Here is a 27034-nt window from a genome sequence, read left to right as displayed (position 1 = left end):
CTATTGCACACACGCACACATGCGTGCGCACACATACACAATCTATCTTTTAATGAGTTCAAAGTGATGTACCTTGTATCCGTGGCACGACAAAACCGCGCTCGACTAAGCCGCGCCCGATTAAACCGCGTCGCTGACGTCATCAACAGGGCGACAACAGCGAGCGTGGAGAAAGAAGGGCGCTTTAAATAGCGCTTTGAAAGCAAGCCGATTCAACTTAAGGTAAGGGTTAGGTTTAGGGTTAGCTTTAGGGTTACCTTTAGGGTTAGGTTAAGGGTTAGGGTTAGCTTTAGGGTTAGGTTAAGGGTTAGGATTAGGTTTAGGGTTAGGTTAAGGGTTAGGTTTAGGGTTAGGTTAAGGGTTAGGGTTAGGTTTAGGATTAGGTTTAGGGGGGTTAGGTTTAGGTTTAGAGGTTAATTTTAGGTTTAGCGTTTACAGCATGCTTCTGTCTCCGCGCTGTTGTCGCGCTGTTGATGACGTCAGCTATGCGGTTTCGTCGAGCATGGTTTAGTCGAACGCGGTTTTGTGGTGGAACCCCTTGTATCATTCATTATTTAGTCCTTGCAGCAACATCATCAGGGGTTTCATGTTTGATTGGGAATTTGAACCTGGGTTTTCTTGTCATAGTCCAGCATTCCAACACTGCATTATATCAGTTAATATATCTCCTCTCATTACTGAAGGTTGTTTTTTTTGTCAGTAATTAGGACTTTTTTGGATATGCAATTTTAATACCTTGTATGGTTTTATGTAATCAGTATTATTCCTACATTCAGCATCTTCCTCCTAGATTAATTAAAATTATATCTATCTTGTATTTTCATAGAAGTCAAGCCCACTTCCTTTTAGGGCAGTGTTTCTCAACCTTGGCAACTTGAAGATGTCCGGACTTCAACTTCCAGAATTCCCCAGCCAGCGAATGCTGGCTGGGGAATTCTGGGAGTTAAAGTCCGGACATCTTCAAGTTGCCAAGGTTGAGAAACACTGTTTTAGGGCATGTTTTAACTTTGAAAGCTAAAATTTCTTGCATTTTTTCCCAGGATAGTTTTCCCAATTAATTAATTAATTAATTAATTAATTAATTAATTAATTGCCTGTCTTGTCTTCATAATGCTCTATTGCATTTGCTTCTCCTTTGTGGGTTAGATGCAGGCGATGGCAGGATACATGCATCCTTGTAAAATGTTGATATAACAGTGAACGTCAGCAGCTATAATGTAACACGCAAATTAGACCCACTGAAATCCTCAGTTTTATTTTGTTATCAATTAATGCATGAGGTTCTTTAAGACTTATGAGGAGCAAAAATTTTGCATCCATTAAACAAAAAAATAAGAATTAAGAGAATTAAAAATGCCAAAATTAAGGCGAAGCAAAAGCTAACTTTTTTTTTAACGTTTTATTTTATTCATTCATTCATTCATTGGCAAAAGCCAACTTTTATTAAACTCTCCCACCTTTTAACACAAATCAGTGACACTTTAAAAAACATTTGCAGGGATAGTGATGGTTGGAAGTGAGTTAAGCAACATCATACGTGTAGCTGGTGGGATATTTTTATTGGCAAGTTGATTGATTGAGATTGATTGATTGATTATCTGCCATCAAAAGGCAGTGTTGACTCTTAGTGACCATATAGATCAGGGGTGTCAAACTCGTGTCATCAGGTTGTCGTTATGTGTCCTATCACAACTTTTCCCGCTTTGCTAAAATGGGGGTGGCGGTGGCATCTGGCCTGCGGGCCACGAGTTTGACAACCCTGACATAGATTTTCTCTATAATGATTTGCCCTTCAGGTTTTCCCATATTGCACCTATTGCCACTGTAACTGTGTCCTTCCATCTTGCTATTGGTCATATTTCATTCCACTTTCCCCAACATCAGAATCCTTTCTAGAGACTTAGCTCTTACATAATGGGTCCGAAGTATGGGACAGAGATGTTTCTATCCGTGACCCGTCAAATGTGCGCCCGACAAAACCATGGCGACAAAACCACGGTGACAAAACCGCGAGGTCGGAAGCGCTCCCACAAAAGAGCGCCGACAAAACCGCACCCACAAAAGCGCGATTAGGGTTAAGGTTAGGGTTAGGGTTAGGGTTATTACGTTATTTTCGTGTTGTTTGTTGATGGTGCGCTTTTGTCGGCGCACATTTATCGGTGCGCTTCTGTGGACGCGATTTCAACCTCGCTGTTTTCTCACTGCGGTTTTGTCGGCGCGCTTTTGTCGAGCGTGCATTTGTCGGTGAACCGTTTCTATCATTCTCTGTTCTTTGCCCATCTTCACCCATTAGATCGCACAGGGTCGGCCTCCTCCGGGTTCCGTCTACCAGCCAATGCCATCTGGCTACGACCCGGGGGAGGGCCTTCTCTATGGCGGCTCCTGCCCTTTGGAACGAGCTCCCCGCAGAGATTCGGACCCTCACCTTTCTCCTGGCCTTCCGAAAAGCCGTTAAAACCTGGCTGTGTCGGCAGGCCTGGGGTTAATGAGCTCCCTTCCCCTCTCGACAGGTGTGGTTGTTGGCTATCTTAAATGCTTGTCTTGTATTTGTGTGTTCCCTTTCCCGCTTGAGTTGTTCGCCGCCCTGAGTCCCTTTTGGGAATAGGGCGGCATATAAATAAAACAAACCTCAACCTCAGTGGTATAGACCCACTTCTGCAATGACCTGGGCTAAATAGAAAGCACATCTCTGAAAATTTCCATCCTGCATATCATGTATTATCCTAGAAGAGGCATAATGGTTGGACCGGTCGGATAGCCAGATGAAAGCAGACAACAGGGCTTGTGGGACATTTAGTTTTGTTGAAAATATACAGCATGAAAATGGTATTCATCAAATTTGAAATGTCAAAAGCCTATCTAGGCTGGCGCAGTGCATATAACAGCTGCCCTTGTGTACCATTGTCTGAAAAGCTGGTCAAAATTTAACCAGCAATTGCAGGATGCAAATAAATGGAAATGTCAGGACTAATTTTCAGGTGGGCAGAGGAAAATGTTGCTGCCAAGAAAGGGGGAAGCAGCTGTAGCTTAACTGCAATGTGGGATTTATCAGGCATATAGCAAAAAAAAAGGGGGGGGGACCCATTTTCGCATGTTCTTTGAATTGTACCACTAGCATTAAGAGATTCTGACCATTTTATACAAATAGGCTATTTGCAAGCCTGGAAGATAATTGCAAATTCGTTAATACAAAAATGCAACACAAGTTTGTCTTTCGATTTGTATTTGTTTTGCATTCGTAGCCCTCGTTTCAAACTATATTTTCCGCTCTTCCTTGCAGATCAACGCAGTGCGTTCAGTTGTTCCCAACAAAAGCAACCATGAGATAGTGCTGGTGTTACAGCAGTTTGATAACAATGTAAACAAGGCGGTACAAGCTTTTACGGATGGTCTGTATGCTTTTCACATTTCACTTGAGTCTTCAGAAACAAGCATTTAACTGCTAAACGTTTCATTCTTTGCATAGGTGAACTGATTTGTTGCCATAATCTTTTGCCAGTTGTTTTGCTATGTGTCCTATTAAAAGGCAATATTCAACCTTTCTTGAAAGGAGACTATTCTTCCTGTTTTGTCACTTGGGAAGGGATTTATAAGCATCACTAAAAAGCCCCATATAGCCCCATTATCAGCAAATTTTCATCTTCTTAATAGTAACCTCCAAGACCCAAGAAAATCCAGGAAAGAATATTTGGGAGGGATGGGGTGGGGGAAATAATGCCATAAAGTTGACTTAACTTTATGGCTGCTTTGCTGATAATTTGAAGGGTTACTAGGAGGGAAAAATAATTTTAATAAGAAATGAATAAGATGGTACCAAACTCTGGCAGTCAAAGAAACCAAACCTGTCTCTTAACTGTAGAGAAGCATTCTTGATGCATCTCAGAATTGCAAGGACAGCTCTTAAAAATCTGGACACCTTCCGGAGTATTAAACCATCAGTAGCACTCTAAGATGAGAAACTCTTTTGAGCCACTGTTATTGCTTATTGTATATTCATCATTCCTCCTCTTCAGGTAGCGCACTTCAATTTCTAAAAGAATGGAATATGACTGGGAAAAAGAAGGTAATGGATTCCAAAGTGGAATTAACTATTTAAACTCATATCTGCATAAATTTGAGGTCCAGTTTGGTCCAGTGGTTAGAGCACTACAGTAGAAAGCAGGGAATCCGTGTGTTCTAGTCCCCCCTTAGCCATGAAAGCCACCTGGGTGACTTTGGGCCGTTCATTCTCGGTTAGCCCAACTCACCACACTGGGTTGCTGGTGTAGGGCAAACAGGATTAGGAAGGTGCGTTTGAACTGTTTTCTGCCTTAAGTTATTTGTAAAAATAATAAAGTCAGGATAACGGTAATGCTGTTCTGACCCCCCTCATCCCACACCAACACACTCCGAGCCAAAGATAAGTTACAGCATTTAATTAACAGACAGACAGGTCCTTAGCAGCAAACTGGCACAGATAAGCCTTGGCAGCAATCCAGCCTGCCAAGCTCACCATAATGTTCTCCAACATTAGTTCCTGCGTTGACTTCTGCAAAAGGGGCGTGTGCACAAGCAGTCCTTTTATAGTCTGGAGAGGAGCCTAATTACCACCAGCTGAGTGCAATTCCTCCTGTACTTGCGCAACTGTTCCTGACGCCTATTAGCTCTTCGGTGCGGGCATCCAGGAACAACTCACTACTGGCCTCTGGCTCACTCTCCCTTGTCTCCTCCCCACTGGTCCAAGGCTCAGGCACCTCCTGGTGGCCAACCAGCCTCTCTGCGCCCTGCTTGGAGTCGGAATCCTGTCCAGGGTCCTTCACATCCTCCAGGGCCGACTCATAGGGCCCCTCGCTGTCGGAGTCTGGTGGCAGCTCCAACGGCTCCTGCTGGGCCACAACATAATGCTTATAGTTTCCCCTGTCCAGTGAGTCAGTGTTCATCTCTGTTTCTTAGCTGAGGGAGCTAGCGTTGTCTGAAGATGCTTCCGTGGTCATATGGTCAGCATGACTATATGCTGTGGCACACAGAATGCCGTTACCTTCCCACTGAAGTAGTACCTATTTATCTACTTGCATTTGATTGTTTTAGAACTGCTAGGTGGGCAGGAGCTGGGGCAACTAATGGAAGCTCACCCTTTTATGCAGTGCTTGGGACTTGAACCAAGGCTGCCAACTGAAAGCTCAGAGTCTTTAACCACCCAGCTGTTGTGCCCACAAAGGATGTATAGATAGATAGATAGATAGATAGATAGATAGATAGGTAGGTAGGTAGGTAGGTAGGTAGGTAGGTAGGTAGGTAGGTAGGTAGGTAGGTAGGTAGATAGATAGATAGATAGATAGATAGATAGATAGATAGATAGATGATAGATAGATAGATAGATAGATGATAGATAGATAGATAGATAGATAGATAGATAGAGATAGATAGATAGATAGATAGATAGATAGATAGATAGATAGATAGATAGATCTGAGCAACTGATTTATTGCCATAGTTTTTTACCAGTTGTTTTGTTTTTTAGTGAGCACAGTTCCACATCTGCACACAAGAGGCTTCATAATCAATAGGCTTCGTAATCAATTTAGTTTTAATTATTCCTTGCCATTTGTGTACTTGCCGAGTGTCCTGGATAATTTGACAGGAAATCAAAACAATTGAAGTAGTCTGCCCTATTGAATTTTTGAAGATTTATTTTTTTAAAAATAAACAGTTCTTTTCTGTTAATTAATCCTTGAATAATTTAAAAAATATTTATTTACAGTAGGCATAATAAGCATTATAAGCACATATTGCAATTATATAGGGATGGCTACCAAGATAAAACCACACAACTAATGAAGATAAGTTGATAACAGCCCAATAAAGCTATATCTATGTTCTTTATGGCATATGTACCCCACCTGATGCTAAGAAACCATCTCTTTTTTGTTGTTATGATCTTGCTCTATCCAAACTAATACTAACATTAAACTCTAGTTCAAACATTAATATACAATACAATAGCAGAGTTGGAAGGGACCTTGGAGGTCTTCTAGTCCAACCCCCTGCCTAGGCAGGAAACCCTATACCATTTCAGACAAATTACTATCTAATATCTTCTTAAAGACTTCCAGTGTTGGAGCATTCAGAACTTCTGGAGGCAAGCTGTTCCACTGATTAATTGTTCTAACTGTCAGGAAATTTCTCTTCATTTCTAAGTTGCTTCTCTCCTTGATTAGTTTCCACCCATTGCTTCTTGTTCTACCCTCAGGTGCCTTGGAAAATTGTTTGACTCCCTCTTCTTTGTGGCAACCCCTGAGATATTGGAACACTGCTATCATGTCTCCCCTAGTCCTTCTTTTCATTAAACTAGACATACCCAGTTCCTGCAACCGTTCTTCATGTGTTTTAGTTTCCAGTCCCCTAATCGTCTCTATTGCTCTTCTCTGCACTCTTTCTAGAGTCTCCACATCTTTTCTACATCGTGGTGACCAAAACTGAATGCAGTATTCCAAGTGGGGCCTTACCAAGGCATTATAAAGTGGTATTAACACTTCACATCATCTTGATTCTAGCCCTCGGTTTATGTAGCCTAGAAGTGTGCTGGCTTTTTGGCAGCTGCTGCACACTGCTGGCTCATATTTAAGTGGTTGTCCACTAAGATCCAAGATCCCTTTCACAGTTACTACTGTTGAGCAAGGTATCCCCTCTACTGTACCTGTGCATTTCATTTTTCTTGCCAAAATGTAGAAGCTTACTCTTTTCACCATTGAATTTCATTTTATTGGATAGCACCCAATGTTCAAGTTTGTCAAGATCCTTCTGTATCTTTAGTTTGAACACTGGGTCCAAACTAAACTGGACCCAATGTGGCGCTCCTCACTCTTATTTGTATGTGTGGGGAGTGCTGTTATATGGAGGTATACATATAGACATAGAGTCTATGCAAGGTGTAGTCAAAATTAAAGCATTATAATAGGATTCCACCCACTTTTTACACTTGTTGTACATAAGAAGCAGGGACAGCTTTGTTTCCTCCATTGTGGCTACCATCTTAGTTTCTTTCACCATACTCTTTAGAAATCCTTGTGCATACATATATAACCCATTAGATCACACAGATTAGGCCTCCTCCGGGTTCCGTTTACTAGCCAATGTCATCTGGCTATTACCCGGGGGAGGGCCTTCTCTGTGTCGGCTCCGGCCCTTTGGAACGAGCTCCCCGCAGAGATTCGGACCCTCACCTCTCTCCAGGCCTTCCGAAAAGCCGTTAAAACCTGGCTGTGTCGGCAGGCCTGGGGTCGATGAGTTCCCTTCCCCTCTCGAATCGTGTGGCTGTTGGTTGTTTTAAATTCCCTGTACTTTTTGTTGTAGTTTTTGTGTTTCCCTTCCCCGCCTCTGGGTTTGTGCGCCGCCCTGAGTCCCGCCGGGAATAGGGCAGCATATAAATAAAATGAACCTTGAACCTTGAACCTTGAACTATTACTTTCACAGATTTTAGCTAATGCTTCTCACTTTTATTTATGCAATTTTCACTTTGATTATTGAGTAGACTATGTGGCATGGAGACGTATTACAATTAATCCAACAGTTGCAAAACTTAACAGATAATTCTGGAGATGATATTCTTCCGATATTTCTCCTTTTATGTATCAGTGACTGAATAAAATAGACAAAAATTTAAAAAAATCATTTTAGGAGAGTTAAATAGGCTATATGAGCTGAGGTGGTGCAGTGGTTAGAGTGCTGTCCTGCAGCCACTTCAGCTGACTGTTATCTACAGTTCGGCTGTTCAAATCTCACCGGCTCAAGGTTGACTCAGCCTTCCATCCTTCCGAGGTGGGTAAAATGAGGACCCGGATTGTTGGGGGCGATATGCTGACTCTGTAAACCGCTTAGAGAGGGCTGAGAGCCCTATGAAGCGGTATATAAGTCTAACTGCTATTGCTATTGCTATTTTAAAAAATAATTTTTATTTAAACATCCAGTGTGCCCAGTTGTAACTGTAATTATTTTATCACCTTGTTTCCCTTACTTCATATTTATTTCAAGAAACACGAACGGAGCTCTGATAATAAATATTACATTTAGTGCATTGAATAGAATTTGCAGTTGAAAGGAAGAAATGTGGGTGGATTTGTTTTTCCTATTGCAGCACGACCCTTTGTGGAGTAACGTTGGCTAATCTTATTTAATGCAGAACAGCAAAAGAAAAAGAAGCAAATCAAAGCAACATCACCGTAACAAAGAGACAAAGGGTAGGGAGGATGGAACCGAAAAGGTGTCTCTGGAATCCCAAGAAGTAAATGACTGCCAGCTGAATGGCTGTGCTAAAGATACTTTCCCTGGAAAATATGCCAGTGAAAAATCAAAAAATCTTCAGGAAGAAAAGAGCTGGGAATACAAGAACAGAAGAGAGGCAAGATCAGAAATAGCAGGTCTGTATGTTAAGATCAGCTTGATTTCCACCATTCTCATCCAGCCGGGATTTAAGTTACTTTAATATAAGTTTTTAGTTTCAACTTGCATTTTGATTTGAAAATGTGAGTTGACATTCAGATGTGGGCTAAACTAATTTCTCCCATATTCCCTCTTATACAATTAGTCTCACAGCTTTTGCTTCCTCCTTCTTCTTCTTAGTCTCATTAAAAGTGGTTTTCTTAACTATTTTCTGTATAGTACTTCCTAACTCAGAGCACTTCCTCGATCTCGGCATGTACAATACAGTGGTGGGATTCAAATAATTTAACAACCAGTTCTCTGTCCTAATGACCAGGTGGGTAGGTGGGGCTTAGTGGTCATGTGGCCGTGTGGGCGTGGCCAACTCAACATTACTCAGGTCGATGGGTGCTTCGCCTTAGCTGTTCCAATGTAATAAGGGTTAACCGGAGAGGCAGTTTCTGTAAGCAAGGCAATAAAGATGAGGCTAGAAACAACACCAGAATGTTTCCTTCCTGCCTTCCTTACAGGATTAGCCCTGTAAAGTGGGAAAAAACCAAAAGAAGATTTCTTCCAACAATCGGTTCTCTGAACCTCTTAGAAAGTTAAGAATCGGTTTTTCCGAATAGGTGCGAACTGGCTGAATCCCACCACTGGTACAATATGTCCTTTTCTCCACATGATTGGCTGCTGCTGCTGTTCTGTCCTCTGGTACCATTTTCATTGCATTTTTGTCCCTTGTCCTTAACAGCAAAGTAGTTGCAATATAATATTGCTTGCTGGAATTAAAAAAGTTTTAATTAAACTTTTATTGAAAAGGTATGCCTTTTTTGTCTCATAACAGAACTTGATTGATTTCACCTGAAGCATAGCAACCTAGTTTTCCCCCTTCCCTTGTCTATTGTGAGCCGCCCGGAGTCCTTCGGGAGTGGGCGGCATACAAGACAAATAAATACAAATACAAATAATCTCTCTTCAGGCAATCTGAAAAAGACAGTTCTGCAAATAAATCCTCTTGAAATAATTTCTGCTTTATTTCGGTATTCCTGTTTATTATCCAAGATTAATATTATTATTTATTAACTTTATTTGTAGCCCATCTTGTCACAAGACTATGTCTGGTCTTTCTTGCATGTCAGTTATATTGTTTTATTTGTTTTTCTAGGCAAAAAAGAAGAATCTATAGAGCCAGAACAAAATAGCAGAGAGCTTCCTGATCCTTTCCAATATCCTCCACCACTTCAGGGTAATGTTGGTAGAAAATCAAAAGCACCAGCTACCCCCATTAAATCACAGAATGTCCCTGCGTCTCATCTTGAAATGAAAGCAGAAGATTCAGCTCAAAAAAGAGGTAGTTTTAGTTTAGTTTAGTTTTACCTTTATTTGTATGCCGCCCTTTTCCCTGGGGGGACTCAGGGCGGCTCACAATTCAAAAAAGGGGGGGGGGAAGACAAACAGTAGACAATACAACATGTTAAAAAAAAGAGCACAACAGTCACACAATTCGAGTGGGGCTACAATCTTAACCCCAGGCCAGCCGGGACAGCCAGATCTTTAAAGCGGCGCGGAAGGACTGGAGGGTGGTGAGGGTCCGAATCTCCACGGGGAGTTCGTTCCAAAGGGTCGGAGCAGCCACCGAGAAGGCTCTCCTCCGGGTAGTTGCCAGTCTGCACTGGCTGGAAGATGGAATTCGGAGGAGGCCTAATCGATGCGATCGTATCGGTCTAGTGGAGGTAATTGGCAGTAGGCAGTCTCTCAAGTACCCAGGCCCACTACCATGAAGGGCTTTATAGGTGATAAGTAGCACTTTGAAGCGCACCCGGAGATCAACAGGTAGCCAGTGCAGCTCGCGGAGGATAGGTGTTACGTGGGTGAAGCAAGGTGCACCCACAATCGCTCGCGCGGCCGCATTCTGGACTAGCTGAAGTCGCCGAATGCTCTTCGAGGGCAGCCCCATGTAGAGCACATTGCAGTATTCCAGCCTAGAGGTCACAAGGGCATGAGTGACTGTTGTGAGGGCCTCCCGGTTCAGGTAGGGACGCAACTGGTGTACCAGGCGAACCTGGGCAAATGCCCCCCTGGTCACAGCTGACAGATGATGTTCGAAGGTCAGCTGTGGGTCCAGGAAGACTCCCAAGTTGCGAACCCTGTCTGAGGGGCGTATAATTTGACCCCCCCAGCCTGAGAGATGGAACACTTGGCCAATTCGCGGGAGGGAAACACAACAGCCACTCGGTCTTTTCTGGATTGAGCACAAGCTTGTTGACCCCCATCCAGTCTTTAACAGCCTACAGACCCTGGCTCATCACATCCATCGCTTCGTTGAGTTGGCACGGGGCGGACAGATACAACTGAGTATCGTCCGCATATTGATGGTATTTTCAATTTGACTTAATAAAAAGATTCATTACTGTTCCCAGCTAACATTACTGTAAAATGCAACGTCGCCATTCAGAAGTGAATGTAATTATATTTTGCCTAGCCTGTGAAAGTAAGTGTATTTCTTAACTTATAGACAAACATCTCTGGAAACATCTGCCTTGAGTCACAAAATCACCTTATCCTTTTATTTTATATTATAATATAATTATTATGAATGAAGATGAATAGACATGTCCCAGGATAATATTGCAGGATCCAATCTGGGTTGGTGACCGGGGCCAGAGATGTTTTGTCTTCCGAGTTTTCAGACTTGTGCTGGAACTCATCCTCAGGGAACCTCTCTCTAGCAGAGTCTATGCTTTGGCTATTCTCTGTGTTGTGTTTAGATTGTGCCTGTTGTATGTAGCTTTTAGTTAATTGAGATGTTGATGATTGGCTATTGTTAGCTGTTGTTTCCCTGTCCTGCCAAACCCTCACCCCCTAAGTACTTGTGTAAGTACTTCAGAGGTTGGTTCCTACCAGTTCGCACCTATTCGGTAGAACCGGTTCGTCAAATCTACCGAACTGGTTAGAAGAGGTTCCACCAGTGGACCCGGAAAGCAGGCCACACCTACAGAAGAGGTTCCAATTTTTTTTTGAAACCCACCACTGGTCCTTGGATATGATTATTCTACACTATCATGCTCATATTTATAAAACTCAGTGCCTCTGTGAAAGGTAAGGATGACTCCTGCGTTTGTGGTGCAATCAGAACATTGTGTGTGTTGAAGTTGTTTTAACGCAAACCAAAGATGCCTTTTAAAAAAACAAGTTTACATCCTATTCTTATGCATGCCAGTGCTGTGTGTGAGGTAATTTAAGGTGGTTCTGACAAGTGTCGTCAGCATCTTCATATCCGGTCACATGGGTGGCAAGCCACTCCCATCCGGTCACATGGGCGGCAAGCCACTCCCACAAAGGAGGCCACACCCACAGAGTAGGTTCGAACAATTTTTGAAACCCACCACTGAAGTACTTGTTGTACGCACAGAATAGCTCAAAGCACACACTCTCCTAGAGAGAAGTTCCCAGAGGATGGGCTCCAGCACGAGTCCAAAAGCTCGGAAGACTAAACCTCTGATCCCGCTAACTGACCCAGATTGGATCCTGTATAATTATTATAATGAGACTCCTCCTGCGGCTTTTGTCGTTTGTACCACTTTCCAACAGCTGAAGTTAAATCAGGATGGTGTATTTGTAGCCTCTTTGTCCTTAACCTCCAGAATTTCCTGGTCTCTCTCAATTACACAGAAGATTAGAAGAATAACCTGAATGAGGTTAATGTTAAATTAAATTAATGACCGATAAGGGCAAAGAGGAAAGACAGATGGAAAACCCCCAGAGACTAAGTACAGGCAATGCATGAGGGGAAGAGTCATTCATTGCTGGAGTTAATTAGATGAAAGCCCCGGTTGATGTAAGAGTAGTGAATTTGTTTTACGCAAAATAAATATTGGAATATTCAGCACGATTTTTAAGTCACAAACAAAATATTGCCAAATAGGAAGAAATTTAATCTTTTTGAACTAGAAGCAAGGAATTTTACTTCTGAAGTGTCAACATCCAATTGCAAAAGGGAAACATGCTATAATACTTCTTTTTGTGACAAAATTGAAATGTTATGGTTTGCAATATTGGTGGTGCATCAAATAATCATTTTTTTAAAACTATAAGAAAGAGAAAAACTAATGTACTGGTGGACAGTAACTACTTTCTTCTATACTATAAAAAGTCCATTTGTTCACACGGAACATTCTTTCTTTATAACTAATATAAATTGCCAATATAATTTAGAGATACACTCTGTGTAGTGTTTAAACATTTTTAAAAATCTACTTTCTATAGATTCTTTTTTCTATTTTTTCAATTATTTTCTAGCATTGTTGTATTTATAAAACATACCCTGTATAATTACAAGAGAACTTTTTAAAGATATCTATAATGAGTATTGCATAACTGCTTCATAGATATCTGATCTTTTTTTAAAAAAATCAAGTTTCTTAGTGAAATAGCAATTGTTGAGACAATGTGTTCTAGTGAATTTGAATTTTGAATTTGAATTTGAATTTAATAACATTTATATGCCGCCCAATCCCGTAGGACTCCAGGCGACTTACAAATACAGAAATAAAATCAAAAAAATAAAATACAGGGAAAGAAAAGATAGATTTAAAACAACACACTATACACTCCATTTTAGATGGGGCTGGACCGTATTTTGGGGTCAACAGCCCCAGGCCTGCCGGAACAGCCAGGTTTTAGTGGCTTTCCGGAAGGCCGAGAGAGTGGGAAGGGTCCGGATCTCAGCAGGCAGATCGTTCCACAGGGCTGGGGCAGCCACAGAGAAAGACCTCCCCCGAGTGGTTATCAACCGGCATTGCCCGCTCGACGGTACCCGAAGGAGGCCCAGCCTGTGAGATCTTATGGGTCGTTGGGAGGTATGTGGCAGGAGGCGGTCCCGCAGATAGTGATTGAAGTGTTGAATGAAGAACAGGGAAGTCATTATCAACATGAAAGTTCTCTGGATGATTTTGGTTCAATCTTTCTTTCTCGGTCCAATCACAGGGTTCTTGTGGTAGAGGTAAAATTGGAGGAGGGAGTGCAAGGTGAAAGCTCCTGGAGAAAAACTGAAATATAAATGTAGCATTCTAAAGATGATGGCTGTTTCTTCTTATAGGTCTAAATATTGAGAAATCTGTAAAAGACCTTCAGCGCTGCACTGTTTCACTGACTCGATACCGCATGATGGTCAAAGAGGAGGTGGATAATTCAGTAAAGAAAATTAAAGCTGCTTTTTCTGAATTACATAACTGGTAAGTAGAAGGGTTCAATTGTTTTACAAGAGATACCATTCTGCTCTCATTCAATAAGGAAGACTTTTTGCTGCTTCAATTGACCCCCTCAATTTGAGGTGGTGCAGTGGTTAGGGTGCAGTACTGCAGGCCACTTCAGCTGAATGTTATCTGCAGTTCAGCGGTTCAAATCTCACCGGCTCAAGGTTGACTCAGCCTTCCATCCTTCCGAGGTGGGTGAAATGAGGACCCAGACTGTGGGGGCGATATGCTGACTCTGTTAACCGCTTAGAGAGGGCTGAGAGCCCTCTGAAGCGGCATATAAGTAACTGCTATTGCTATTCCTGCACCTTCATTCTAAATAGGAATGGTCTATATTTAAGACCATGGAACAGCTTCTACCTATTCTGGTGTTTCCTGGTTTTTTTTCCTTATGTGGACCACTTCATCACCAGCTTAAGATTTTGTGTACTATCACAAAAATCAGGAACCAGGCATGTGGTATTGAAGCAAAAATGCTTTTACATAAAAAGAGATGGAGAGTTGTAGTGAATGGCATTGCTGTGGACTACATTTAGACATATTTTATCCTTTCTCTCTTCTTCGATTATTTACCATTTTGGTTTATTTCTTACTTTCTGTGCTCTGCATGACATTGCTTACCCCAAAAGGGAATACCATAATGGAATGTGTTCATGGTCACAGGCACTTAACTATTGAAGTATCAAAGGCCTGTACATTATTCCAGTCTAATGTTATGTACTAGCCATTCTGTAACATATAACAGTATATAGTTATATTTGAAACCTTACGTGTCATTTAATATTAAAACTCTCAGTTTTACAGTATATAATATTCTGTAAACATTACAGTCAAGATGATTCTTTATGAGCTGAGAACTGCAATGCTTGGTTTTAAAACATGAAAAATCAGAAACCTGCCATACTGAGCCATGCTGTCACCCTGCTGTGTGTGTGTGTGTGTGAGAGAGGGAGAGAGAGAGATTATTAGTAGGGGCCCAATTTCATTAAAGTAAGAAGGTTGGAATTAAGGAATTAGACAGTGAATTTTGCACCTTCCTAACTTTAAGAACATTGAACTACATTTGCTAGGATAATTTCCCCATGTTTAAATCTATTAAAATTCCTTTTTGCAGCCAGAATTAGAATGAGGTTTACTATGCAAATCTTGAGTCATTGTGCCAATAGAATTGAGTTGATATGATAATGGAACAGTGCTATATTCCAAACCATCACAAAAATACATAATGCAACAACTATCCTTTATTCTTAGCTGAATAAAAGGTTTGCTCTTTATTTCCTAGCAAGGCAGCATTTATATTCATAACTTATTCTACAGTGTTTTTAATCATTTTTCTAGATCTGCAATCATACATATATTTGCATCAAGCACCCAAATAATTCTTGTCCTTTATTAGGTATATTCTGTTGAAAATATACAAAATTTATGTTTTTGAAAGCAAATTACTTGGGCCACATTTTTTTTTCTGGGCTGATAAAAGAAAAAGATAAGCGTTTTCATTGCCAACTATTATGCATTAAATTAACATCATACTTCCAAACTTCTCTAAGTGCTCTCTAATGGCCTTTCCCACAGCCCCAAATCGTGACCCGACAAATGCGTGCACGACAAAAGCGCACCGACAAAACCGTGCCGACAAAACTGCGACGTCATAAACTCGCCCACAACAACACTCCGACAAAACCGCGCCCACAAAAGTGCAATTTAAGTTAAGGTAAGGGTTAGGTTCAGGGTTAGGTTTAGGGTTAGGTTCAGGGTTAGGTTCAGGGTTAGGTTCAGGGTTAGGTTCAGGGTTAGGTTCAGGGTTAGGTTCAGGGTTAGGTTTAGGGTTAGTTTCAGGGTTAGGTTCAGGGTTAGGGTTAGGGTTATTAGGTTGTTATTAGTTGTTTGCTGAAGGCGCGCTGTTGTCGACCCGCTGTTGTCGGCGCGCTTCTGCACGCATTCGTCGGCGTGATTTCGACCTCACGGTTTTCTCGCCGCGGTTTCGTCGGCGCGCTTTTGTCGAGCGCGCATTTGTCGGTGAACCCCCCCAAATGCCCTGACCATGTCTCTTTTTGCAGTTATAACTCCATTCTTCTCCCTTCATCTTGTCCACAGCCCTTGAATGGAATAAGTTATCCTTAGCTCTGTTAAGTATTTAAGAAACGTTTCCCGCTATATTCCAACATCATCCAGCCTTAAGACTATAAAATCTGGCACATTTCTATTCTTATATTATTGCTAGTATGGAGCAATGATGATAACAAAAATTCTTTATAGCATTTATAAAACTACTCTATTACTACCAGAGTCTTCATTTGTTTTCATATTTTTAAAAACTTTTAGTTTTTCAAAAGCTATTATTTTTCCTAGCTTCTATCTCAAGTAGTGTAGTTGGATTATTGCTCTCTACTTATTTTAACAGAGTCTGATTCTTTATTATGTCTGATTATAGGTATTTAACACATTATCCAATTACAACTGCTTTATTGAGTAGAATCATGTTGTCAAGTTTACAAGATTTTTTTAACATTTCTAAATTTCTTTGACATGCTAAGAATTCTGATTCAATCTCTATCTGCAAGTATTTCACATTTCACATTCTACAAGAAGTGCAATTCGTGTGGATATAATGGCGGCCAAACTGGGCCCCACATTTCTTAACAGCTGGCCGGCTAACATCTTAAGTTTCAAGAAGGAAAGATCTCCTTTCTCACACAGGAGCGAGTGATGTCCTTGGTTCCTAGGCACAGAAAGATACTCCAGCTCATCCCAATTCTAAGGAAACAAAAAACAAGCAGATTGCAGGAGTCCTCTTCACAGGTCAGGATTAAGGGAAGTATGTCACATGAGGTGCCCTTGGGAGTTAAGTGAGGGCACCAGTAATTAGCAAATAATTTGGAACTAAATGCTGGTTTCTGCACACACATACACACACAAAATAAATTGTGCTCACGTGACTGTTCTGACCCCCACCTTGTCCGTTCAGAAATGAAAGCCAAACAGAGCGTTCAAAGGAATGTTTTTATCAGTCCCGGCTCTTGCTGGCTGCGAGCCCAAAATAAACACAGATAAATTCTCTGGCAAAAGTCCTAACTCATAAACTACTACAAAACAGGATTATATAAATCAAGTCACTTATCCAAATGCTTTTCTCGATGGTTGCACACGAACAGAGAACATTGACTAGAACAGAAACGAAACGTTGACTTCTGCAACCAGGGCGTGGCACCATCAGTCTTTTATCCACAGGAGGAGATCCTAACGAGCAACAGCTGCTCGTTATCATCTCCTGTGTGTCCTCAATTGTTCCTTGTCGGTCAGCCCTTCTCCTGCGTGCATCCCGAAACAACTCACAGGAGGTTTCTGTGTCAGCCTCTCTCACTGATCCAAGGCTCAGTCATTACCTGGGGACCAACTAGTTTCTCTGAGCCCTGCTCGGAGTCAGAAGCCTGTCCAGGGCCCTCCGCCTCCTCCAGGCCTGACTCATAGGGCCCCTCGCTGTCAGAGTCTGATAACAGCTCCCAAAGCTTCTGCCGAGCCACAACACGTGACCATGTGTGATCATGTGTGGGGCACATGGTCTACACCAGTGGGCCAGTTGCTAAGTGTCCAAAATGCAATAATGTGATACAGGAGAGGGGGCCATTGAAACTTCAAATTCAGGTCATAAGTCACTTTGGGGAGTGTGTTGTAACTCTGAACATTCACTAAGTGATTAGGCATTACACGAGGATTACCTGTATCCAATTTTCATACATCTCTGCAGCTACTCCAGCTCTCCTTGCCATAAGTCACAGTAGTCCAAAAAGTCTCCAACCAGGGGAAGCGAGGTGCGTGGCACGACAAAACCACGGTCCACTAAAGCGCGCCCGATTAAAGCGCGTCACTGACGTCATCAGCAGCGCGACAACGACCGTGGAGAAAAAAGGGCGCTTTAAAAAGCGCTTTTAAAGCAAGCCGATTCACGTAAAGGTAAGGGTTAGGGTTAGGGTTAGGTTAAGGGTTAGGGTTAGGTTTAGGGTTACGTTAAGCGTTAGGGTTAGGGTTAGGGTTAGGGTTAGGTTAAGGGTTAGGGTTAGGTTTAGGGTTACGTTAAGCGTTAGGGTTAGGTTTAGGGTTAGGTTAAGGGTTAGCGTTAGGTTTAGCGTTAGGTTAAGGGTTAGGTTTAGGGTTAAGTTTAGGGTTAGGGTTAGGTTAAGGGTTAGGTTTAGGGTTAGGTTTAGGGTTAGGTTTGGGGGGGTTAGGTTTAGGTTTACGCGTTAATTTTAGCTTTACCGCTCACAGCGTGCTTTTTTCGTCGCACTGTGATAACGTCAGGTATGCGGTTTCGTCGAGCGCGCTTTAGTTGACCGCGGTTTTGTGGTGGAACCGCAAGGTGAGCCACTAAGTGAGGCCTGTCTCATGCATAGGAAGCATTTCCCATCAGCTAAAAGCCAGTTTTGGATCATCCGATCCCAGTTAGCAAAATGGACCAAGTTAAGCATGGAGATATGGTTTGTTGTTTTGATACTGTAAAAGTTGTAAGTATGTATGAATTATTAATTCCTCTGAACCTTTGAATTTCTTTTCCAAATCTAACAGGGAACTGTCAGCATCTAACAAATGCATTCAATATACAGTACCTACAACTAGCATAATTTTCCTTCTCTTGTGAAAAGAACCCACTAATCTTTGAGTAAGCCCACCTAGCTCAATAGGACTTGCCTCCAAACAGATTTATCAGATACATATGCCATGAAACATACTTTGTATCATGTTTATTTGTACTTGTTGTTTGTTTGGTTGCTGATATTGTGCTTGTTACATTTCTGTGACTGTGAAGTACCCGTGGTTCGCTCATGAGGCCAATGTTGAGAAAAGACACGGACACGAGCTTTCTCAGGATGAGGTGACCCAGAATGGGTCTGGTAGCCCCTTTTATTGAGATAGGACAAAGGCAGGAGGAGCAATCAGCATGTGATTTAAGACAGCCTGTCAAACTACAATTGCTAATCTACTGCTCAGGGAAGTTCTGTCTATATATGGTCAAATCCTGGGCGTCGTTGGGTAAGGCACATCTAGAGCGAACTATCAGGATGTTATGTTATGAACTATCAGGATGTTATGGAGTTTGTTTTTTCCTGTGTGGTTCAGCGTGGCTGCGCATGCCCTGTTATGCACTGGGCCATGGGTGACCACCACACCTACACAAGGAGTTATGTGACAACATGTGACTCCTTTATAATTCAGGATATCCCCTTCTTCCTTCCCTTCATAAATACAACAGTAGCAATATATGGATCAAAGCAGGGATATTAGGGGAAAATCATCAATTCCTGCCATAAAATGAGAGTGTCAAATTTTCAGATATCTCTACCTGAAAGGAAAGAGCAACCAAGACAAATATTAGCCTTGACAAAGTAGCTCAGCTATCAGGATCACAGTGGAAATTTGGAAGTTACACCTTGAAATAAAACAATTATTTAAAGGGCTTAATTCCAAAGCAAATGTTGGCGCCTGGAAACAGCATTTTTCTATCTTGCAGAAAGAGCTTATGTAAATATCCCAATATTATCATATTCTACAACGGATTATTCAAATCTCTTTAACCTGTATTAAACATGGAAAGAAGTTATTGCTCTGTAGCTAAATGTGGAATCAAGTGCCACCCAACCAAAGGTACAATGCAGTGGTGGGTTGCTCATCCCGTTTCCAACCGATACGGTTGGAACGGGGCCGGCGGCATCCTCGTGCACGCACGCAGTTCACGCATGCATCTTAGCGCTTGCGTGATGCTCCAGATGCTCGCGGAGAATCGCGCAGGCGCTGTATGTGCCATGCGCCGGCGTGGAAGCACAGAAGCTTTCGAAGATCGGTAAGGAGCGCAGGCAGGCGGGCGGGCCCTTTGGCGTTCCCGGAAGTTACTTACTTCCGGGTTCATCGACTAACCGGTCCGCGCGGACCAGTTGAAACCCACCCCTGGTACAATGTTCAGATCTGCCCTGTAACTACTTATTTTGCCATCTTAAAAAAATGGTCTATTATAAATTTCCATGCCTTCCTGGGGAATTCTAAGTTACAAAGAGAGAGACTTTTAAACGTTCAAATGTTTCTTAAAAGGAGAGTGTCCTGGAGAAGGGTACCAGCTGCCCACTGCTGCTAAATTGCTAATGTTATAATTGTGTGAATGACTTTGATACAATATCATGCTACTTAATATGTGTAGAGTGCCATCTACAGGGAGACATTGGCAGTTGTGTAAATTGTTTCTTAAGCAGCGTATTTAAGTCAATTCCATTCATAAAACAAGATGTTCTAAAAAGCAAAGGGTAATTTAATGAAACACAAGCAATGTCCCGAAATACAAAGCATTTTACAAACTGAAACTGCATCAGTGGAAGAAACATTTTCTCAAAGCCCAGAGGATTCTGGGATGTTTTTTATCCTCTTGAGTTATAGTGAAGAAAAAGATGCATCAGTGTGGCATTTTTCTGAGTATTTAGCAATATACAGCAATACAATAATAGGACAATTTGACGGTGTGTATAAACTGACAAGCCACAATTAACTCATATATAGTGTTTCCTTTTAATTCATAGATTGGGTGGGGAATTGTACAGCAGCAAAATATGTCATGGAGATCAATAAGTGTCCAATGTGTTACTACTTTCCGTATTTCTTTATATTAGGATACACTTTTAGAATAAAGAATAACAGAGTTGGAAGGGACTAAATTTGAAGTTTCTAAAATCCCATTTAGCAGGTTAAATGAACCAAGAGAACATCAACAGAGAAGATGAAACATGTTCGGTTGGTAGAAAATATACTATTATGTTCAACATTATGTTTAAAAAATGAATTATATTATGGCATCATCAGTGTAGCTATAATAGAGTCTTATGAACATTACAAAAATGAACAATGATTAAACCCTTATAGAAACCTTTGATGGTGACTTCATTTGACATACTGACATGATTTGATTTAAGACCATGTGTAGTGAGTTTAAGGATCATATATAAGAATGTAACCCTAATACAAATAACTCAACATATGGGCAAAAGCATTGTGTTATTAGCCATATTGCATTTACTCTTGTTTTGTTTGTAATGGTTTAATGGTGGATCTGTACACTAATACAGAAAGAACTAGAGCTGTTGTAATGAAGTAGTGTGTTTGATGACTCCGAAGGAAAAAGAAAGATGATTTCTTAATTTTTTTATATATTTTTCTTCAGAAAGCAATATTTTTCACAGCTCTTACCATAAATTCTGTTTGAAAGCCTTTTTTGAAGGACATAATTAATAAAACCTCTTATTAATATTGTCCTAAATTAAATTGTTTCCATTTTTAGTATCATCGACAAGGAAGTGGCTTTAATGACAGAAGTCGACAAGGTTAAACAAGAAGCCAGTAAGTAGAAATTAACATTAAAACGGCCAAGTTTATTTCAAAAATAACTTTGAATGTCATATACATTTCAATTTGGCCATAAATTTCCCCAGCTAATATCACAGAGACTGAAGAATAATTTGGTTGCTGTACATTCAATAGTTAGGTGTTTGGAACTTACCATTGATTGGAGAGTAAACAATGAAATATATATATATATTTCTTGGTAATTGTGTTTTTATTTTCCATTTTCATTTTCGTACAGTCACATAAACACTGTGCATAACCGAGGCCATATAACATTAAACAATAAACACAGCCATTCCTCTTATCAGCAGTACCCCCCAAAATAGAAACCCAATGTACCTCTTCGACCCTCCATACACCCTTTCTTTCGCCCCCCTCCAACTTTCCATCTTCCCTCCATCATTCCCCTCTACCCTACTTCCCCTCCCCCTCTACCACTCCTCTCTCCCGATACACTCCCTCCCTCCCTTCCTTCTCCCCCTCCCTCCAGTCCTCTCTCCCACCCTCTCTACCCCTCTTTCTTCTATCCCTCTACTCCTCCCTTCGGTGTATTTCTACAATCTATTAATATATTCAGCTTGTCCTATTTTTACAGTGGAATTAAAGAGCAACAGTATACAAGTGCAGTCACGTTACTTTAAAATCTAACACATACTATGTATCCCCCTCCCCCCCTCCCCCCTAACACCCCACCTCCCTCCCCCCCGACTTCCCAGAGCCCGTAAACGGTATAGATTTTTAACAAACACAGTCTAAAATATATTAAGACAAAGGAAATAAAAAAAAGAAGTTAATAACATCTCTGCATTGAACTCAGCTTCTTCCTGTTGCACTAGCTATGAACAGTTTAGATGAACAATGAAATATTTTTAACAGTGAAGATGGGTCCTTTTTTCCCACTTTTTTCTTTAATTGACAAAAGTGTTGTTGTTTTAACCATTCATTCATGTTCAACTTTTGGCAACTTGGAGGCAAGTGTGCTATCCTGTAGAACACTTTCTTTTAGTTGTTGGATGTTCATCTTTGTATCCGTTTTGATGTTATGAAGCCAAGGAGTTTTTTGTTTTCCCCTTCTTGTTCCACTAACCATTCCTGTTCTGACCCCCCCTCGTCCCACACCAAAACACTCCGAGCCAAAGATACTTTACGGAATTTATTAACAGACAGACAGGGCCTTTGGCAGCAAACCGGCACAGATAAGCCTTGGCAGCAATCCAGCCTGCCAAGCTCACAATACTGTTCTCCAACATTAGTTCCTGTGTTGACTTCTGCAAAAGGGGCGTGTGCACAAGCATTCCTTTTATAGTCTGGAGAGGAGCCTAATTACCACCAGCTGAGTGCAATTACCTCCTGTAACTGCGCAACTGTCCTTACACCTATTAGCTCTCCGGTCCCGGGCATCCAGGAACAACTCCCTTGGCTCCTCCCCACTGCTGACGTCCGGATTACACTCCCTTGTCTCCTCCCCACTGGTCCAAGGCTCAGGCGCCTCCTGGTGGCCAACAAGCCTCTCTGCACCCTGCTCAGAGTCGGAACCCTGTCCAGGGTCCTCCACATCCTCCAAAGCCGACTCATAGGGCCCCTCGCTGTCGGAGTCTGGTGGCAGCTCCAACGGCTCCTGCTGGGCCACAACACATTCCTAACATCATTGACTTCTCCAATGAATGTGGATGCAGGACAGTGTGTACAGGTCCACTATTATGTCTAGGTAGTGTGGTCTAAATTAATAAGATAAAAATATAAATCCATATTTTTCATACTGGAAATAAAAAAAAATCAAGTAATGCTTGCTAAAGATGTTCAACCCAACACTGGCAGAAGGAAAAGAAAAAAAAATGAGATTAAAGGCTATTACGTCTTTGCAGAGGACTGATAAAGTTGGTTTCCAGTACTGCGCCAACAGATTTGGGATGATTCCCGCCTCTCTTTTAAATCATTCACTTTTCTTGGGAAAAGGCATTCCTGGAAGTTGCAGTAGAAAAGAGAAAGTCTAGAATTTTCCCAGGGTGAATGGAAAACTGTTAAGATAGCATTGGGGGTGGGAATACTCCCACTCTGAGCTTTTTAGAGAAAGGCAAGCTATAGATAATGTAACATGGGAAAGAAAGAAGTAATTTCATGCATTGAGGGGGGGTCACTTAATTTTTCGTAGTGGTTATCTCTTTCACGAGAGCATTTAATATTTTGCACTGTCCTTTTTTTTTCTTTGACAGTGGATATTTTGACTGCACGTCAAAAAAAAGCTGAGGAATTAAAGAGACTAACGGATTTGGCAAGTCAGATGGCCGAGATTCAACTGGCTGAATTGCGAGCTGAAATTAAGGTCAGCTTTAAAAGGGTATTTTCTCTTTAAAATAAGCATAGCTGTACACAAGTAACGCCTCTCTATTTCAGCACTTAGAGCCACAGGTTCTCACCACAAGGCTCAATCGAAGTATAAATCTAGCTTTTTAACAATGTCATCTTACTTAAAACTGTGCTATCCCTCTTGTATTTTGCAGTTAAGAGTAATAACAGTATTCAGATTCATATAAGCTTAGTAATATTCCTGCTTTTCTTTCCAGTTCTATTAAAGTTGCAGTGTTTTTTTTTCCTTTTGAGCCTCATGCTTAATTCCCTTGTATAACTGAAGTTATTTTTTTTTCCAGTGACAAGCAAGTACCTCTATCAAATACGAGGAGAGGCTATTATACCACTGTTTCTGAATCATATTTTACAATAGCTTTTTACAAAATATAAAAAAAATATCCAAACTTTCTAAGATTGGAACACTTATCTCCTTAAAAAGCTTTTGTTCAACACATTGATGCGATTTTTCTAGTTATGTAATCATGTGAGGCTATTTATGTTACTTTTCCCTTCATTGTAGCACTTTGTAAGTGAACGTAAATATGATGAAGAATTGGGTAGAGCTGCCCGCTTTTCCTGTGACACTGAGCAGTTAAAAATGCAGATATTACAGTGTGGAGAAAGTAAGTTGTAGCAAAGTCTCAGCTTCTTCATTAATTGCTCTTTAAAACACTTGTTAGAACCATTTTCATAGCTAGTAAAATTCAAGATTCAAGATTTAATAAATTTGTATGCCGCCCAATCCCGAAGGACTCCAGGCGGCTTACATACAACAATTCTAAAAAATACTAAAAAAAAATAAAATAGAGAGAGAACAAATTAAAAGGCACATCATACACTCAACCTTAGTGGGGCTGGACCTCGTTCATGAGGTCAACAGCCCCAGGCCTGCCGGAACAGCCAAGTATTAGTAGACTTTCGGAAGGCCGAGAGAGTGGGGAGGGTCCGGATCTCTGGGGGTAGATTGTTCCATAGGGCCGGGGCAGCTACAGAGAAGGCCCTCCCCCGAGGAGCCGCCAGCCGACATTGTCTAGTCGACAGCACCCCGGAGAAGGCCCATCCTGTGAGATCTTATCGGACGCTGTAGTAAATATAATGTATATACTGCCTTTGGTTTAATTTTTCTGGAATCCATGTCAATATATTATATGATACAATTTGCATTTTCCTTTGTAGTTTTCCATCCAAAAAACAATTACTCCTCTAGAACACCATCCAGTATGTTCCTTCAATCAGAAATTTCCAAATCTGTGACTAGCATGCGAAATACGTACAACCAAAAATATGTCAATCAGACTCCTGCCAAGACTTCTGAGCACAAAACAGCAATAACTAAAGGTTCAAGCCAAGTTCTCCCAGTTACAGAATCCTCTTCTCGTGTAATTTCAACAAATAAGCAGGTAAAGGCCAAGGAAAAAGTTTTGTCTGTGAATCAGCATAAAAATTATAAAATTTAAAATTTACAACTGTACGAGAAGCCTTTTACAGACACATAGTCAAGATATTTTATCAGGTCTAATCCTTACGTTTTTAAATTTTAAAACGAGTAAAATATACATCCTTTTTCAGTCCAAAATGAGCTGCATTGATTAATGAATTGAAGATATCACAATGGTGGCTTAATCTCACATCCATATATAAACCCTTTTCTGTCTTTCACTTATATCAACTCTATCTAGATAATGAAATGTCTCCAGAACAATGAATTAATGATGTGTTACTTCGTTATTTTGGAAAGCAATCTATCGTTCTGAAAGTGTTTTGGAATAGGCTTAAGTGTTGTTATGTCCAGTTTTATTCAATGATGGCTATAAATCTGTTGTCATTCATGACTAATCAATTTGGGGTTCTTTTAGAAACAATGACTCCTTTTAAAAGAGTAGGTGGGCAACCATGGCCAGGGGTCCTTTGCACAAATTTATCTTGTGTGCCAATTGCATCTATTCCTGGACCAAATACTGAACACTGAAAATGCTTCATTTTCCAAAATATGGTAAAGTTGAGCTAAGCCAAGCCCAGTGTCATTTTGTCTTTCTGTCAGAAGAATGCAATTACAGTGGTAGCAATTCAACCAAGTTGCCAGCAATTAGCTTATTGTTTTGTTATCTCCCAACCCACCCCCAGTTCCCCCAAGAAGGAACTGGGGAAGGATATGATTTTATACCTCCAGCAAGCAGAGCAGTGGTGGGTTTCAAAAATTGTTCAAACCTACTCTGTGGTTGTGGCCTCCTTTGTGGGAGTGGCTTGCTGCCCATGTGACCGGATGGAAGTGGCTTGTCACCCATGTGACCGGATGGGAGTGGCTTGTCACCCATGTGACCGGATGGGAGTGGCTTGCTGCCCATGTGACCGGATATGAAGATGCCGACGACACTTGTCAGAACCACCTTAAATGACCTCACACACAGCACTGGCCTGCATAAGAATAGGATGTAAACTTGTTTTTTAAAAGGCATCTTTGGTTTGCGTTAAAACAACTTCAACACACGCAATGTTCTGATTGCACCACAAACGCAGTAGTCATCCTTACCTTTCACAGAGGCTCTGAGTTTTTATAAATATGAGCATGATAGTGTAGAATAATCATATCCAAGGACCAGTGGTGGGTTTCAAAAAATTTTGGAACCTCTTCTGTAGGTGTGGCCTGCTTTCCGGGTCCACTGGTGGAACCTCTTCTAACCGGTTCGGTAGATTTGACGAACCGGTTCTACCGAATAGGTGCAAACTGGTAGGAACCCACTTCTGCAGCAGAGGCAGCAACGTTGATGGGATCATTAAAACAGCCTGATTGACTGCGGTGCTGACATGCATAATATAATAGATATGCTTTGGTAGACATAATAATCAAACTGAACTGAAATTGCACTGAAATGAATCCTTTTTTTCTTCCTGGACAGAATGTGCCTTCAGGGCCGAGACGAAGATTTCATGGACATTACCATAGCATTCGAATGAATGGTTCTCTCAAACCTCAAAATCCCGGTGATGAGTCTGATCAGAGCAACCCCAAGAGTCACTCCCGACATGAATACCGACGGCAGCACCATCATAGTTTTAGGCCCAAAAACAAAGGAGTGGTAAAAACTCAAGAGCAACCAACACCCGTAAAAAATCAAGAAAAGGGAGCATACCCAGAGAAAGCACAGCAAAAGCCTCCTATTCCAGTCCCTACAGAGCCCAGTCCTTTGTGCAGCAATATAGCGAGGGTTTCTCCCTGTAATTTATGTCCTCCAAGAATAGAGACTTCTGGAGAGAAACCTGTCCTTCCAGTCACTGTGGCAGCTGTGACTTTGGTGGCATGAAAACAGTCATCTTAATTTTTTTTCACTAAAGGTGCTTCTCCCCTTCCTTATTATGTACTCCACAAATACTGATGGAATAGCTTGAGAAAAATATTACAATTGTGGTAAAACTTGCTAAAACGGTCTTAACTTTTATCTTGTTTTCTACATGGAAAGCTTTGCTCAATATAGTCAAGATTATTTTTTCATAATAATGCCGCTTTAGCCAGCAGTAGTTACAGATCTACTAGACGGTTCCACGACAAAACCGCGTTCGACTAAAGGGCGCTCAACAAAACCGCGTAGCTGATGTCATAACAGCGCGGAGAAAAAAGCACACTGTAAATGCTAAACCTAAAATTAAAACCTAAA

At 41.3% G+C, this 27034-nt stretch overlaps 1 protein-coding gene across 1 annotated transcript in view; it reads left to right on the top strand.

Moving 5' to 3' along the window:
• Positions 1–26992, top strand: part of SPATS2L (spermatogenesis associated serine rich 2 like) — a 51643-nt gene extending 24651 nt beyond the window's left edge. The window contains exons 3-12 of the mRNA XM_032235900.1: positions 3281–3389; positions 4014–4063; positions 8159–8396; positions 9563–9748; positions 13496–13631; positions 20968–21026; positions 23246–23355; positions 23902–24004; positions 24558–24781; positions 26279–26992. Of these exons, the coding sequence (XP_032091791.1) occupies positions 3281–3389; positions 4014–4063; positions 8159–8396; positions 9563–9748; positions 13496–13631; positions 20968–21026; positions 23246–23355; positions 23902–24004; positions 24558–24781; positions 26279–26683 (1620 nt within the window). The 3' untranslated portion in view covers positions 26684–26992. The remainder of the gene's footprint in view (positions 1–3280; positions 3390–4013; positions 4064–8158; positions 8397–9562; positions 9749–13495; positions 13632–20967; positions 21027–23245; positions 23356–23901; positions 24005–24557; positions 24782–26278) is intronic.
• The last annotated feature ends 42 nt before the right edge of the window (positions 26993–27034 follow it).

Source organism: Thamnophis elegans, chromosome 1, assembly GCF_009769535.1.
Source record: "Thamnophis elegans isolate rThaEle1 chromosome 1, rThaEle1.pri, whole genome shotgun sequence".
In the NCBI taxonomy this organism is placed as follows: Eukaryota; Metazoa; Chordata; class Lepidosauria; order Squamata; family Colubridae; genus Thamnophis; species Thamnophis elegans.
This window is presented reverse-complemented; position numbering and strand designations above follow the sequence as displayed.